The 15,551-nt window shown below is 44.6% G+C and overlaps 1 protein-coding gene across 1 annotated transcript; it reads left to right on the top strand.

Moving 5' to 3' along the window:
• Window positions 1-774: 774 nt before the first annotated feature.
• On the top strand, window positions 775-12,200 carry MPC1 (mitochondrial pyruvate carrier 1). Its single transcript, XM_082305979.1, has 5 exons — window positions 775-914; window positions 5,912-5,915; window positions 8,544-8,640; window positions 10,302-10,434; window positions 11,187-12,200. Exons 1-5 carry the CDS (start codon window positions 844-846, stop codon window positions 11,203-11,205), a joined length of 324 nt encoding a protein of 107 aa, XP_082162105.1. The 5' UTR covers window positions 775-843; the 3' UTR covers window positions 11,206-12,200.
• The last annotated feature ends 3,351 nt before the right edge of the window (window positions 12,201-15,551 follow it).

The following is a 15,551-nucleotide window of genomic DNA, read 5'->3' on the forward strand; positions in this document are numbered from 1 at the left end:
CCGAGGGGGAGAACGCCGTGTGCCGGAGGGGAAGCAGAAGCTCGCCCACTCGCCTCCCGGGCGCCCCGGGTCAAGGCAAAGAGCAATCCGGCCGCGGCAAGCCCGCCGCCGGAGGGACAGCGGCCGGCAAGGCCGCTTCCCCCTCTCGCCCTGCCCTCGGGCATGCCGCTGCCGGGGTGGGCCCTGCTCGGCGCCGACCCCAGGCGGGCGCTGGCCCTGCACGGGGCGGCCCGACACAGGCCGGGGGCAGCCGGCGTCGGAGCGGACGCAGGCAGGCACCGCCGGCCGGGGGGCGCCGGGGGGCTGCGGCGCGCACCCCCACGCCCGCCCGCAGCCGGCGGCGACCGCTGCCCGCCCAGCGCCACCGGCGCCCCTGCCACGCGCCACTGAGGCGACCGGCGCGAGACACCGCGGGGGGCGGGATGCGCCGCTCGGCGGCCAATGGGAAGCCACCAGACGCCGCCCTGCAGCCAATAGCGGCTCGGAAAGCCGCCGCACGACTCTCCCCCGCGGGCTGCGAAGGAATGCCGGCAGCTCAGCCGACGACGACCCTCCTCGTCGCGCTTCGCGACAATTTCCCCCCTCCTCCCGCCGAGCTGCTTTACGGCACCCTGCTTTCCCCCCTCCCCAAGACCATCTCCCCGCTCTCGCCGCCCGCGAGGAGGGAGGCGGGGCCGCCGCGGCCAATAGGCGCCGAGAGCGCCACGGTGACGGAGGGGGCGGTGGCGTGGGCGCTGCCGTAAAGCGGGCGCCGGGCGGCGGCGCGGAGGAGTTGTCACCGGCGCCGGTAGCGGCGGTGCGCGAGGCGGGCGGGCTGGGCGCTCCCTGCCGCCGAGGGCCGCCATGGCGGGGGCGCTGGGCCGCAAGGCCGTGGACTACGTGCGCAGCAAGGAGTTCAGGGACTACCTGATGAGGTGAGCGCCGGGCGGGGGTCGGCGCCGGCTGCCGCGCCCGCCTCTGCCTCGGGCCGCCCGGGCGGGTGGTGGGGACCGGCGTCCCTTCGCTCAACGCCCGTCCCGCGCAGCCTCGGGGCGCCCGGGACGGTGGCGGCCGGGCGGCGTCGTTTGACCTTCGCTGGCGGTTGGGCGGGGGAAGCGAGGGGCCCGGCAGGGAGCGGGCGGGCGAGCGTTGGGCGAGGGCGAAGGCGGCCCGTAGGTGCCCGGGGGGCGGCCGCGGGGGGCGGCGAGGGCGCGGGTCCCGCCGTGCCGTCCCCGCGGCTGGTGGAGGCTGTCGGGGCTGTCGGTGTCCCGGCCGCCCGCCCCCCCCCGGGGAGAGCGGGCGTGACCTTGAAGCGACGCGAGGCGGTTTGAAACTGGGGCGGCAGCTGCGGCTGGCGGTGGCCTCCCTTCGCCCGGCCGGGAAACCCCGGGGCGGCGGGGGCACTGGCCCCGACCGCTGCCTGCCAGGAGGGCAGAAAGAGCCACGCTCAGCTGTGGCGGGAGCGGGCTTGGTAACAGATGCGGTCTTAAGACCGCTTACGTACACATCCTCAGAGATTTAAACAGGTACTTCTTTTCAGAGGCTGGTTAAAGCCCCGCTTTCGTGGGAATGTGGCTGAAGTCGCCTCCCAGACAGCTCAGTACTTTTGTCAAACTTCAGTTTGTGTGCTGCGGCGAGGGCTGTGGCACCTTGAACTGAAATCGCAAGAATGCCTTAAAGATGCAATTGCGGCAGACATGCTTAAATCTAGTTAGGCTGCTGCGTACGAACTGTCTCAAGTAGGCAGGCTGAAGTTTTCTTGGCTGACAAGTAGTTTGACAAAAGTAAACAAATAAAAACGGGCTCTTCTAATAAAGGTGGTTGAGCAACTTTTCACTATAGCTGTTGCTTGCTGTTCTACCTGCATCTATTGCAACTGATGTTTGATGTTGAGCAAGTATGTAGGAGGACATCTGTTTATCTGAGAAACTTAGTCTTGGTTAAAGTAGCAGGAGATGGTGTAAGCCTGCATGGTAAAGGCATTGTAATATAAAGGCTCGGTAAGCAGAAGGGTTTGGCGTTTGCAAAATCAAGTTCCACAGAAACAGTGGGGCAAAAGATGAGTAAAATGTGAGAAGGAGGAGAACGTCCTCGAAGCAAAATGAAGACAGGTCAGAGCAGGCTTCTATGTGGATTCCTTTTGAAAGTCTTGAAGATACTGTGTAAGCTTGATAGACGCATTTTAATGTTAACATTTAGTTAATTGTACCAGAATTTGTGTGAAGCATTTAAATGGCCAGTAAAACAGCAGTCTGTTTCTTAATTAGAAAAACAAAGAAAAACTTGGAAGAGATAACAGCTGCTTTCTAACACCACCACAGTTACTTGCTGGAAGTATCCCTTTCCTTGCCAAAGACTGAAAAGGCAGTTGAAATAAACCTTTTTCAGCTGTATTTCATCCTAATTCTAGTCTTGAAATAAGCTATCTAAAAAGAGCATTCCACAGGATTCTACCTTTGTGGGGTGGGTTCTGCCTTGTTATGTACAAAGATACCTGCTTATTTATACTTCTGTTACTGGGTGTGTCAGGAAGGGCTGAAGTCAGTTGCTCCATCTGGTATGGCCTTTCAGCATTGTTTCTTGCTTACTAGGAGACGAGTGTCTAAGTTGTTGGCTTTATGTTGAGTTTAAAATTTAGATTAATGGTCAACAGAAGACTGTGATCTGTCTTCTCCATAGGAGAAATGGAGCGTGTATACTTTAGAGCTGTATCTCTTTACATTCCTTCCTGAAGGCTCTTGCTTCCCCAGGCTTCAGGACTCTCTGCTTAAGAAGGTTCCCTTCTTGCCTCGCTCATAGAGCAACAGTTTCCTCAAAGCTCTGAGACTATGGTATCTGTTCTAAAAATCAGCATGTAATCATCAAAGCGAGGCAAGGCTTTATAAATGTGAAACTTGTTTGTGGGGATTGAGATATTGTTTGTGATACTAGTGTTGTGATTTAAATTGCTTGACCCTAAATAGAATAACTGAAGTTACCCAAAGCAGTAGAATTGAGTGTGCCATTATTATGGCTTGGGGCAATCAAAACTTGCAGACATCTCTCTGAATAAGTAGCTTCAGTTTCAGCTTCATAACTCGAAAACATGAAAGCAAGCATAATGAATGCATGCTGCATTTCTCAGGTGGATATATCTGGCATTAGAATTACATTACATCATGGGTTAGCTTTTGGATCTTGCACAAAGAAACAAGATAAATTACTTTTTAAATTGTCATTAATAATTAAATGTTCTGCCAGTTTCACATCTGGCTTCTCTCAAGTGGTGATGAATAGGCATCTGAATAACTGTAAATCATGTAGTATAGATTTACCCTAATCATGACTTAATGTTTTAAAGTAAGTATAGTAAGAATGTAAGCTGTAGGTAGACTTTTCCTGCTGCTTGTAAAATGCAGCAGTAATGTTAATTTAAAACTAGCTGATTAGCATGTGAAAGCTTGGTAGCTCTATACATTGTGAAATTGAAGTTGCGTTTTTTCCTGTAGATCCTAAAAATGTCAGCTATCACTAAAGTTGTATTATTGAAACCACTAATAGTAGGCAACTGAGCCCTCTTACTTCCTATCCTAAAGATTTAAAACAGTATCTTCTAAAAAACATTCAGTAAAATGGCTTTCCTCTTCTCTTGAGAGAGAAAATCTACAGGCCACTCTGGACAAGCTCTGGCATCTTCTTGTAGTAGAAGCCTAAATTACTTTAGTCACATAATGAAGTCCAAGGAGTCCCAAAATCTTCTACTAACAGAAAAATAAGCATGGAGACTGCCATCTTTTGGGCCACTTCTGAAATGTCTCTTCCTGATGACTCAGCGGTAACGCAAATGTACATCTGTTAATGTAGATGACTTTGAAATAGATAGTTCATTCCTTGTAAAGCTTGAGCACTCATGTTGATGTAAGCTGTCCAGGACCTTTCTTTTAATTGAAATGAACTTTAAAAGAGGTAGCATCAGTGGTATAATTAGAATTAGCTGATCTTTGGTTCTCCTCATTAGTAAATCTTTAAACACAAGGACATAAGAACTTAAAAAAATGTCCTCTGCTGGTCTGTGCTAGAAATTGAAGGACTCGGTGCCCACTGTCATCGTCTTGTATGCTCTGAGAACTGAACAATCCACCGCTTGCAGAAGGGTAATACCCTTTCCACTTAGGGGATGGCAGTGTGGGGGGAAACAAGTAGTGGCAGTTCATCTGTATTTGCAGAATGGTCTCTGCCCTATGAATATCCTAATTGCCAGTACGAGGAAAATACATCTGAAAACTTTTGAAAAATAAATCTTCCCCAATATAGCTTTTTTAGAATGGATTGTAGTAGAAATACAGAGTATTGATCAGCTGATGGTTCCTTTTGTGATGTCTAGATACTTACACAGAAATTAATAAGTGAGTAAATCCAACAACTGTTGTCTGCAGTTCTGGAAACTTTAGTACAAAGTGTTCTTTTTGTTGAGGGATTGAATGTAGTTCTTGGAAACTACTAATTTGGAATGGTGTCATTTCAGGAACAGGCGCATGCACTTGCTGTGGTATCCTTGCTATTAGATACGGTGCATTTGTTGCAGCTGTGTTGGCTGCAGAGCTTTGGGGCTGGATGCCTGCTTCTGGAAGAGTCCATATGACCTTGATCTGCCCTCTTCTAGGAGTATAATAACTGTTCAGTCTCACGTGGATGTGAGGACAACCTTGCAAGACCTTAGCCAGAGCTGTGTACTCTGTGCAGCAGTTTGATTCTATTTTAGGCTTTCACTTGCCTGAAAACAACTTCCACTTTAAAAATGAAGGCTGACTTCTGTTGGCACAAAAATATTGTGTCAAGAGACACATTTGAACTTGTTTAGTTAAGGTTTTATGGAAAAAATGGAAGCATGCACTTGTCTTGTGAACTTCAATTAATTATTGCTGCAGTTCAGTGAATAAGAAAACAAAAAACAAGTGGTTAGACTAGTCAAGGACACCCTAACAAAGTATCTTGAACCAGCCTGCAGCTTGTAACAAAGACTCACCGAGATGTACGTCCAGTGTGATTTCCTAAGTAGACCATAGTTGTTTGTAAAACAGTGCTCTAAGAAGATGGAAATCCGTGTGAGGGAAGGGACAGTTACGAAGTGTTCCCTAGCTCGGGGCAGTGGTAGGTGAGCAGCAATTGGTCAGCAGTAGGCTTTCTATTAGTAGCTGGTTTCTTGTAAGTCATAATTCATAACTGAGCCCTATTAGTATCTTTGTTAGAAAGAGAATGTTTAAAAGTTCTGAAGCATTTTAAAAGGTATAGTAGCAAGCAATCTTAAATATATGCTGTAGTCTAGCTTTTATGCATAGATCACTAAGTTATTACATAAATAAATTGGTACCTATACGATCACTCAAATGAACCCTGTACATGACTGGAGTGTAATTCCATGTTAGATCACTGAAAATGTGTTATAGCTCATGTTTGGTACAGCCACAGTTGGCCCGAGCTTAGTGACAGTAAGATCTCTGGCAGCGTTTGGTTTGACCTACTTATGTGGGTATACAAAGAATTCCAAGTGACTTCTTCAGAGCCTCCACAGAGGAATTGTAGCTGCTTAACTTTGTCATGGGCAAACCTTGACTGCTTTTGGCATCCTTTTAAACTAATTGGGGTGGGATCTTGGATGCTTTGAAGTCTACAGGGGATGAATGGCTTCCACAGACCATAACAGGATTTTATCTTGCTAGGAAAATGGTACTTCAGCAGCAAACACTTGTTACAATGACAGCTCTTGAGGGAAATGGGATTTTTAATACTGTTACATTAATCAAGGTTAATGCCATGGCAATTTCCTGATTTCTACCTGTCTTCTGTTTGTGGTATACTTCTTTGTCAGTTATGAAAGAAACTAACATATTGTTTTTTCTTTTTTCTTCCACGTGCTTTTTGAATGGAAAACAATGATGGCCCACTTGAACAGTACGGTAAGAAAAAGGACACTTCTGGTTTCACTTTCTCCCTAACTGCAGTAACTTGCAGTCTTTTTGCCTCAGCACTGTTATGACCTTGCCTGCATCAGAAGAGCATACTGTGAACCTCCAGGAGTGATGCACTATAATGCTTATTAACAAGTCTGAGGTTAAGGTGACCAAACCTTAGCTCCTTCAGAATGTCTCCTAAAGTAATCACTACAAAATTAAAGAGGCTTCATATTCCCCCCCCCCTACTCCTTGCTAAGGAGATCAGATCAATCTGGAGCCATTCTTCTGCATAGCAACAATACTGGTACTTAACTGAACTACCTGGCTTATTTTTAACTAGCTTTACTTCAGACAATAAATGGTGTCATTTAACTCTCACTACAGAATTTTCTTTCCTTCAGCCTTTGTTTACTCCTGAAACTGGGAGTGGGTATTTTATGCCTGTTATACTGTGAATCATAATGTTGTGGGAGACTTGTTCTTCTACGTAGACCAAAGACAAACTGTATAGGTGTAGTTTTAATTCTTGTGTGTGGAAACTTCAAAAGGCTGCCTGCCTGGAGGCACTTAAAACTGGATAACTATCTCAAGTGGGAAAGTTCCAAATCTACCTCCCTGGTCAGCAGAGGAAAGTTACTGCTGCAGCGCTGCTGGGAGGTGAACTGATGACTCCTCAGCCTGTGCAGCCTGAGCTTGAAGTGGTCCATAGTCTATAGTGTATTACTTATGTTCTAATGGCAGCTGAATTAAGTAAAAAGGCCAAGGTGGCTTGATTTAACTTTCAAAACAGAAGTCACCACTAAGACTCTCAAAGCTGTAACTGTTTCATAGATTCAAAAAAATCAATAAATTTGGAGCCTTAAAGACTTGTTTTTCTGAAACTACACTTGTTTAAATGAGGCTCCTGAAATGACTGTAAAAACCTCACGAAGTACATGTACTGCCTCACCAGTTACCTTTTGCTATCCGCTTTAGAGTGGTCATGCTAACACAAGTTGTCTTGCTGTCTTACTGTACACATAATCATGGTTATGTGGCCAGATGTTTGTTTCTGGTCCTCTTATTGTCCTTTAGAACTATTTAAATAGTTACATTAAAGCCTCTAAAACAATATCCTGTGTGCTGCTGACTTCAGTTTCTGTAAATGTTCTTGTTCTGTTGCAACATAACTTGTGTGTAAGTACAGGTACATTTCTTTACACTCTCTAAGCATAGCTGTATGGTGTAAATACCATGTAACCATGCAGCTCTTCTCAGTTACACCACATTCTCTCTGATGTGCTTGACAGGCTTTAACCATTACAGATGTCAATTTCACTATCAGTAGGAATATAGTAAACAAATTCTTTTTTTTTGCATTCTTCAAAATATATTAAATCTGAGTTTGGACCAATGCACATTCTGTAGACACTTGCAGAAATACTACATTGTTTTGCATATTGCATTATGGTTAAACTATCAAAACAGCGTGTACAACTTAAACTCACTTTTTTCTATACTTTTTTAGTTAACTTTTTTGTATTGCAACCCAAATCTGTGGGAAGCAAGTGTGGCTTTTAATCTTACTGTAGTGTTACAAGCTAGTATCCAGACTGGCAAGAGAATCTTGGAATTAAAATTAATGTCCCCTGACAACTCCAAATCATTGTAATATCTGCAGTGTTACTGTTAGGGGAAGTGTCAAAAGAATGGGTATAGTTGGTATCTGCAAAGCTTTTTCTTGTAAGGTGCATCTCTCTTGCCATATCTAAGCCAAGTCACTTTTGAGCATCCTTAGTTTCCCATTAGGAGAAACTAATGGAAGTACTGCATGCATCTTCTGTGGAAAGAATTCTACTGAAGCCTTGTTACTCGTAACAGTAGTGGAAATTGGACTTAGGACACTATTTTTCTCAGTTTGGAGTCTTTTAGACAATACCCGTCAAACTGAGCTCTCCTCAGTTTCTCTGACTTGATTCTTTCCACTTCTTGTCTCTTTTTCTGTCTGCATACACACCTGTAGCTAATTGCTCTACTCTTATGTCTGTCTAATTGCTGAGTGTTAGGTAGTCACTAAGTTGTTTCAGCAATTGCAGGTGGAGCTCTAGGTAACAATTTGGTTGCATGGCACTCCTTGTTCAAAGAGATGGTGTAAGCACTTGGAAGAAGATGCCTGCTGAGCATAGCTTCATTCTCAGCATAACATGAAAACAGTTCTAGTTCTTCACTCCAGCAAGTCCTTGTGTTTTCATTATATTTTTGAGGAGCCTTATTTCAAAGAGATGAATGCTAATTCTCTGCACAGAAGTGAGCTGTAAATCTGAGGTGGTTATATGACTATACCAATCAGACTGCTTAATAATGCCTGAGGTGTAATTACACAAAACTGCATTTCAGTGGCCTTACAGTAGTTCCTCTTCAGTCTGCAAGAAAATTCAGAGTGGGTTGCTCTTTCTTCCCTCCTGAAGACTAGATCCTGCTAAAAGAAGGGATTAGTTTTTCTCACTTACAGCAAAAGTAGTCCCTGTCTTAAGTTGGAATTTTACCCTTAACCCTGTTCTCTGAAGCTTCGTGTGGCTAAGGAAAACTATAAGAATACTGCAGGAGGCCTGTGTTTCTGTGTAACTTTATTTTCCTTTTCCCTCTTTACAGCACTTTTGGGGGCCAGTTGCCAACTGGGGACTTCCTGTTGCTGCTATTAATGACATGAAGAAATCTCCAGAAATCATTAGTGGCCGAATGACATTTGGTAAGACCTGAGAAAAATTTCTTGTCAGTAAACTGACTACAGAACACAGATTCTGTCCTTCAAGCAGTGATATATTATTAGTTGCTTGCAAACTTGTGATCAAAGCAGATATAGATATCAAATATCTTGTTGTATAACTTCAGAGGCCACTTAAAAATTGAGGTACTGAAAAGCTGCAGAGCTCTTTCAGAGGGCTTTCCAGAAATTTGAGGGGGAAGGAGGCGGGTCTTGAGTCTTAGTAGTTTTGATCACTAGACTCACTTCTAAAGTGTAGTTCTTTTTGTATCTTGTACTACTGCATGCACTGGTTCAGAACGCAGCTCTTCACACAACTTTATTCTTTGTATCGAGAACAATGGTGGCTTGTGGTTAGTGTGAGACTTAAATATCAACACTGACAAAGCGCAGAGATAGTAATGCTTGGTCTGCAGGGTGCAGAAAGCAGCTGAGGGAGGTTAGCTCCTTGCAAAGCAGTTGCCTGTGAGAGGCTAGCATGACTCTTAATGGAACAGTGTGAGAATTTCTTTTTAAATGCATAAGCACTATTTTTCCCCACCTTTTTTGGAACATGTATAGCTTTTGCCTAGGTGTCTGTCTCTGTGTTTTATTGTTCAAATACTTCTCTGGGATCATAAATCTGATAGCTTTAATTTATTAACTTAATTTTGGCATCATGTCTCTTCCTTTACTCAGTTAATAACTTTATTCTGAGTAATTCTTCTCCCTGAAGCAAAATACCTTTGGGTTAAGGAAATTTATAGCCTTGTGCTCACTATGTTCTACTTAGGCTCTTAATCAGCTTTCTAGGGATGGAAGACCAGTTTGAATAGTCTCCAGTATAAACTGTTTTGCAAATAGTGCTTTGGTGGCAACTACCCAGCTCAGCAAAGTTAAGACACTTTTTTTAGTTTTTGTAAGTACACTTATGATGGTGTGTGTACGAATATTTTTTTCCCATCTTCTAGGTTCTGTACCTAAAAAAAAGGCTGTTTTCTTTAACAGTTCATTTCCTGACATTTTTTTCTTAAAGCCTGTCAGAAAGCTAAAAATGAACTTTGCAAAACTAGTGGCTTCTTGGTTTGTAATTTCCTGTATTTACATGCACTTATGGCAGGAGAGTAGATTAAAATTGTTGCTCATTTTCCTGGAAAGCAGGTAACAAAGCTTTATGCTTCTGAATGTTCATGGTTTCCCGGGAATGGAAACCTCTATCTTAAAGTCCATTTTAGAATGTTTCCAGCAAGAACTGTATTTAAGTAATTAGTATTTTTAAAAATACTCTGTCCTATAAATTGTCAGAATAATTGTATAGGACAGGCAATGTCTCATTGGGATTAACTCTCATTCTCTGGCTGAGATAGTTTAGGCAATAAATTTAAAAGGCCTTAATTGCCTCACAGGAAAGCATATCAGGAAAATGAGGTTTTGTGGAAAGCTGCAGCTCTGTAGATTTTCTTGTGTACTAAAAAATTAGCACTGTTCCATTTTTTTCCTGCATTGTATCCTCAAAGTGGATGAATTTGTGGGATTATTGGAAAACTCAAAAGCACTGAGAAGCGTTCTACTTGTCATTACATTCCAACAGTATGAAAATTGAGCCTCAACAGAATGCAGATATTAAAAAAAAAAAATCTACTAACAATATCTATCATGTTTTGCAGCACTGTGTTGTTACTCCTTGACTTTCATGAGATTTGCCTACAAAGTGCAGCCAAGGAACTGGCTTCTTTTTGCATGCCACTTGACTAATGAAGTTGCACAACTTATTCAAGGAGGACGACTGATCAAATACAGGCAAGTCGCACTTTAAAAAGGGGAAGTCATAAACTGAAGGCTCTTGGAATACTCTTACTGGTTTCTAGCTGTGGTGCAAACCCCTGGATGGTTCCTGAACTTGTTTAACTTCATTACCTTTTGCAAAACTACTAACAAGCTTGTTGTCAGTAGGCTGAACTACGACGTGTTGCCTTGCACATCCTTTGAGGCTTCTGAGGGGTGCACACAGAAAAGGCTGAAAACCCTTATGGTCACGCATGTAGACAGGACTTTCAGCAGCTGCTGGTTATTTTGGGGTTTGTCTCATGTATTATGTGGATTAGTCCACATGTCCATCTCAGTAAGAAACACCCATAAAACTGTGAAGGGATTATATGTCTGAAAGAAATCAAGCAAAACCTCTCTAAGCTGACTGTTCTATACATGGGGTAGATCCAACTGAGTGTGACTGGGGAACAGACTGCAAGCAGTCTCATACCCTCATTGTGCAGCAAGTAGTGCAGACACTGCCCCAAGCAATCCTGATGAGTCAGGATTATGGCTTTTCTCTCTTCTGCTCCAAAAAATCCATGTGGAGCAATGAGAGGATGAAGCCTCCTGAACTATAAATTAAAAAAAATGAGACTGAGCAAAACTGCAAGTGGTCCTGCCTTTGCATAAATAACTGGACAAGTGTCCTACATTCCTAAAGTTCTACTGTAACTCCAGATTTTTTCATAGCAATTGCAGTTCAATACTCACTCTTACAAAAGCTGTTCTTCTCTTGGCAGGATGGAGAAAAAGAACTAAATATCTAACTTTAAATAAGCCAGGGAATGTGTTCATCCCGAATTACAACCAAGGAAGACTTGCCATCTACAGTTACTGTGACAATGACAACGGGGATAAAACAGAAACACCTATTATGAATATGACCCCACGAAGAATCCTTCTACTAATGTTTTTTTTATCTTGCCTTTTTAAAAATACTATTGAGCAATGTAAACGATTGCATTTAAAGTCTTGCTGCCTTACAGGTCCTTAATTAACTACCCTTTTAATAAAGAGTTAGTGATCCAAATAACAAGCAATATTTGCAGACCAACTTTTTAAAAATCTAACAGTCTACAAAAATGGCCTGTGATGGTTTGACAAAACTTGTTTTCAAATCAACATGAACAGAGGTCAGTAAACAGAACTGTAGGTGGTATCATTGTTCTATGTATTAACATATTCTTAAAAGCCATTTAACTTGGGTGCATTCAGTCCTATTCTGTCTCTTTTTTTTTTTTTTTTAAAAAAAAACTTAAGCAGTGGTTTGCTAATCTACAAGAACAAATGTGTAGATAGGCAGCCTGGAAGTGACCAGCTTTCCTTCTTCCCTTACTGCATGCCTTGTCGCAGTAAAGAGACTTCATTAACATACACTTTTAAGTGGCACATTATTTAAAGAAGACTCAAGAGCAAAAGCATAGCACTGAATGAAGGAAAGCATCAAAGTCTGATACTGTTCTTTAAGAAGTTCTAAATGATTTTATTTTCCTACTGTTTGAGTTGTTACAGATGTATGTAATCCTTATACAGGCAAAAAATTAACTTGTTTGGAGTCTAAGATCTGAAGGACATGAGGTGCCTTTCAGTAGTTTTTGACTTGATTGGGAGAGTGGTTTTCCTGCATGACCTGCCTGAAAGTTACATTGATGTAAGGATATAGCTGACAAAGAATGTATGTGATGGATTTTATTTCAGTGCAGTGTTTTTGAACAATAAACATGTTCCAAATGGCAATAAATCCCTTCAACATTTTGAAAAATTGTTTATCATATTGTGATACCAGATGCTGGAGTGAAATTTTTAGTATGGAGTGTCAATTTATTATTGTAATAGCGTGAGGCAAAAACAGCCTGGAAAAGCAAATTGTATTATCCTTTGTATATACTGAGTTTAGGCAAGTGTCCTCTGGATCCACTTCTCTCCCCGTCCCCCCAAGGAAAAGGGGGTGTGGGTACTCAACTGAGTATTCCTGCCATGATAGGCAGGGCTGAATTCAGGGTTCTCACTATGCAGCTGAGTAAATATTACATATTGTCTTCTAGGAAATTTAAGATGGTCAATTGAAAGACTTGCTTTAATCCTAGGCTGATATTGTGTTCCCAGTTGCATGATAGGTAAATTTTTGTAACAGGCATACAAGAAAGGCTTATAGGGCACGTCCTGCAGGATGGGTAAAGCTAGTACTGACAGCTACTTGTTGCTTTAGAAAAGCTAGTGCATGCAGCTGCCTCTTCAGTACTGCTGTCTTGTCGCAAAAGTAGTCATCTCTTTCCCTCTCTATCTCCTGGGATAGAGGAATCATTAGACTTTTGTGTAAATAAGTAGTGAGATACAAGCAGGTAAGGATAACTGATTATGTTAGCACCTTATTTGTTATTTCTGGAGAGGAACTAACTTATAGAATCACAGAATAGTTTTGGTTGGAAGGGACCTTTAAAGGTCATCTAGTCCAGCCCCCCTGCAATGAGCAGGGACATCTTCAACTAGATCAGGTTGATCAGAGCCCTGTCCAGCCTGAACTTGAACACTTCCAGCGATGGGGCATCTACCACCTCTCTGGCAGCCACCTCCCTTGACCTGCTGGCCATGCTTCTTTTGATGCAGCCCAGGACGCGGTTGGCTTTCTGGGCTGCGAGTGCACATTGTCAGCTCATGTCCAGCTTTTCATCACACCAGCAACCCCAAGCCCTTCTCTGCAGGGCTGCTCTCAATCCCTTCATCCCCCAGCCTGTGTTGATACCAGGGGTTACCCCGACCCAGGTGCAGCACCTTGCACTTGGCCTTATTGAGCCTCATGAGGTTCACATGGGCCTGCTTCTCAAGCTTCTCCAGGTGCCTCTGGATGGCATCCTGGCCCTCAGACATGTCAACTGCACCACTCAGCTTGGTGTCATCCTCAAACTTGCTGAGTGTGCACTTGATCCCATTGTCAATGTAATTGATGAAGATACTACACAGTACTGGTCCCAATATGGACCCCTGCCGGACACCACTTGTCACCAATCTCCATCTGGACATGGAGCTGTTGACCCCTTTGGATATGACCATCCAACCAATTCCTCATCCACCAAACAGTCGGCCCATCAAATCCATAGGTGGGTTTGAACTTCATAGGTATGAAATGAGCTGCTCTTGGGTAAAGCTTGCAGTAGATGGAATACTCTAGCCTCACCTGGTGCTTTGATCACCATTAGCTGCTGATTGTCTTAACTTCCCCAACTAGGGAATACCACTTACAAGAGTTTATCTTCTCTCATTTTTCTGGTAGCTGCCTGCACCATATTTTCTCATGTATTTCCTTTGACCTTTCCTTTCTTCCCCCCCATCCATTCACTGTGACAAGGCTCAAGTTCTTTCATACTGGAGTAGTACAAGAGTGAATAGCGGGTGGAAAGTGGGCTCTAGCTTGCTTTGGTTAGATTTTAAACCAGTGGTGCTTCCTGCAGTCCGTATAGGCTTCTACAAAAAGGGGACGGGGTGGAGCAGAGCCTCTTTCATGGGACTTGTAGGGACAGGGCCCAGTCTGGGATGGGGAACTTGGGGCTGGGGTGGATGTTCCACAGCCTGTCAATCTGCCTAGTGACAAAAAAGTTTATATGGGCAGAGTGCCACCAAGTAGCTTTTGTGACCTGTGTCCTTCAGAGCATTATTTATCAAGCCATTTACATATCATTTCCTTGTTTAAGTCATGGTGCTTGGGGAAAAAAACAAAAACAAACAAAACCACAAACCTTAACAAGGAGAACTGAGGAATTATTGCAATATAATTGGTGGAGGTGCTCACCAAGCCACTCTCCATCATTTATCAGCAGTCCTTGTCAACCAGGGAGGTCCCAGCTGACTGGAAGCTAGCAAATGTGACACCCATCTACAAGAAGGGTCGGAAAGAGGATCTGGGGAACTACAGGCCTGTCAGCCTGACCTCGGTGCCGGAGAAGGTCATGGAGCAGATCATCTTGACTGCCATTATGTGGCACGTGCGGGACAACCGGAGGATCAGGCTCAGCCAGCATGGGTTTATGAAAAGGAGGTCCTGCTTCACTAACCTGGTCTCCTTCTATGACAAGGTGACCCGCTTAGTGGATGAGGGGAAGGCTGTGGATGTGGTCTACTTGGACTTTAGTAAGGCCTTTGACACTGTCTCCCACAGCATTCTCCTGGAGAAGCTGGCTGCTCACAGCTTGGATAAGTGCACTCTGCGCTGGGTTAAAAACTGGTTGGACAGCCAAGCCCAGAGAGTGGTGGTGAATGGAGTCAAATCCAGTTGGTGACCGGTCACAAGTGGTGTTCCCCAGGGCTCAGTGTTGGGGCCGGTCCTGTTCAGTATCTTCATTGATGATCTGGATGAGGGGATTGAGTGCACCCTCAGTAAGTCTGCAGATGACACCAAGTTGGGTGGAAGTGTTGATCTGCTGGAGGGTAGGAAGGCCCTACAGAGGGACCTGGACAGGCTGGATCGTTGGGCCGGGACCAACTGTATGAGGTTCAACAAGGCTCAGTGCCGGGTCCTGCACTTGGGTCACAACAACCCCATGCAACGCTGCAGGCTGGGGGAGGAGCGGCTGGAGAGCTGCCTGGCAGAAAAGGACCGGGGCTGTTGGTTGACAGCCACCTGAACATGAGCCAGCAGTGTGCTCAGGTGGCCAAGAGGGCCAATGGCATCCTGGCCTGTATCAGGAATAGTGTGGCCAGCAGGACCAGGGAGGTGATAGTGCCCCTGTACTCAGCACTGGTGAGGCCGCACCTCGAGTGCTGTGTTCAGTTTTGGGCCCCTCACTACAAGAAGGACACCGAGGTGCTGGAGCGTGTCCAGAGGAGGGAAACAAAGTTGGTGAAGGGTCTGGAGCACAAGTCTTGTGAGGAGCGGCTGAGGGAGCTGGGGTTGTTTAGCCTGGAGAAGAGGAGGCTGAGGGGAGACCTTATTGCTCTCTACAACTACCTGACAGGAGGTTGTAGCGAGGTGGGGGTCGGTCTCTTCTCCCTAGTAATGAGTGATAGGACGAGAGGAAACGGCCTCAAGTTGCGCCAGGGGAGGTTTAGATTGGATATTAGGAAAAATTTCTTCACCGAAAGGGTAGTCAGGCATTGGAACAGGCTGCCCA

This window comes from Platalea leucorodia (genome assembly GCF_965183815.1).
Source record: "Platalea leucorodia genome assembly, chromosome: 3".
Classification (NCBI taxonomy): domain Eukaryota; kingdom Metazoa; phylum Chordata; class Aves; order Pelecaniformes; family Threskiornithidae; genus Platalea; species Platalea leucorodia.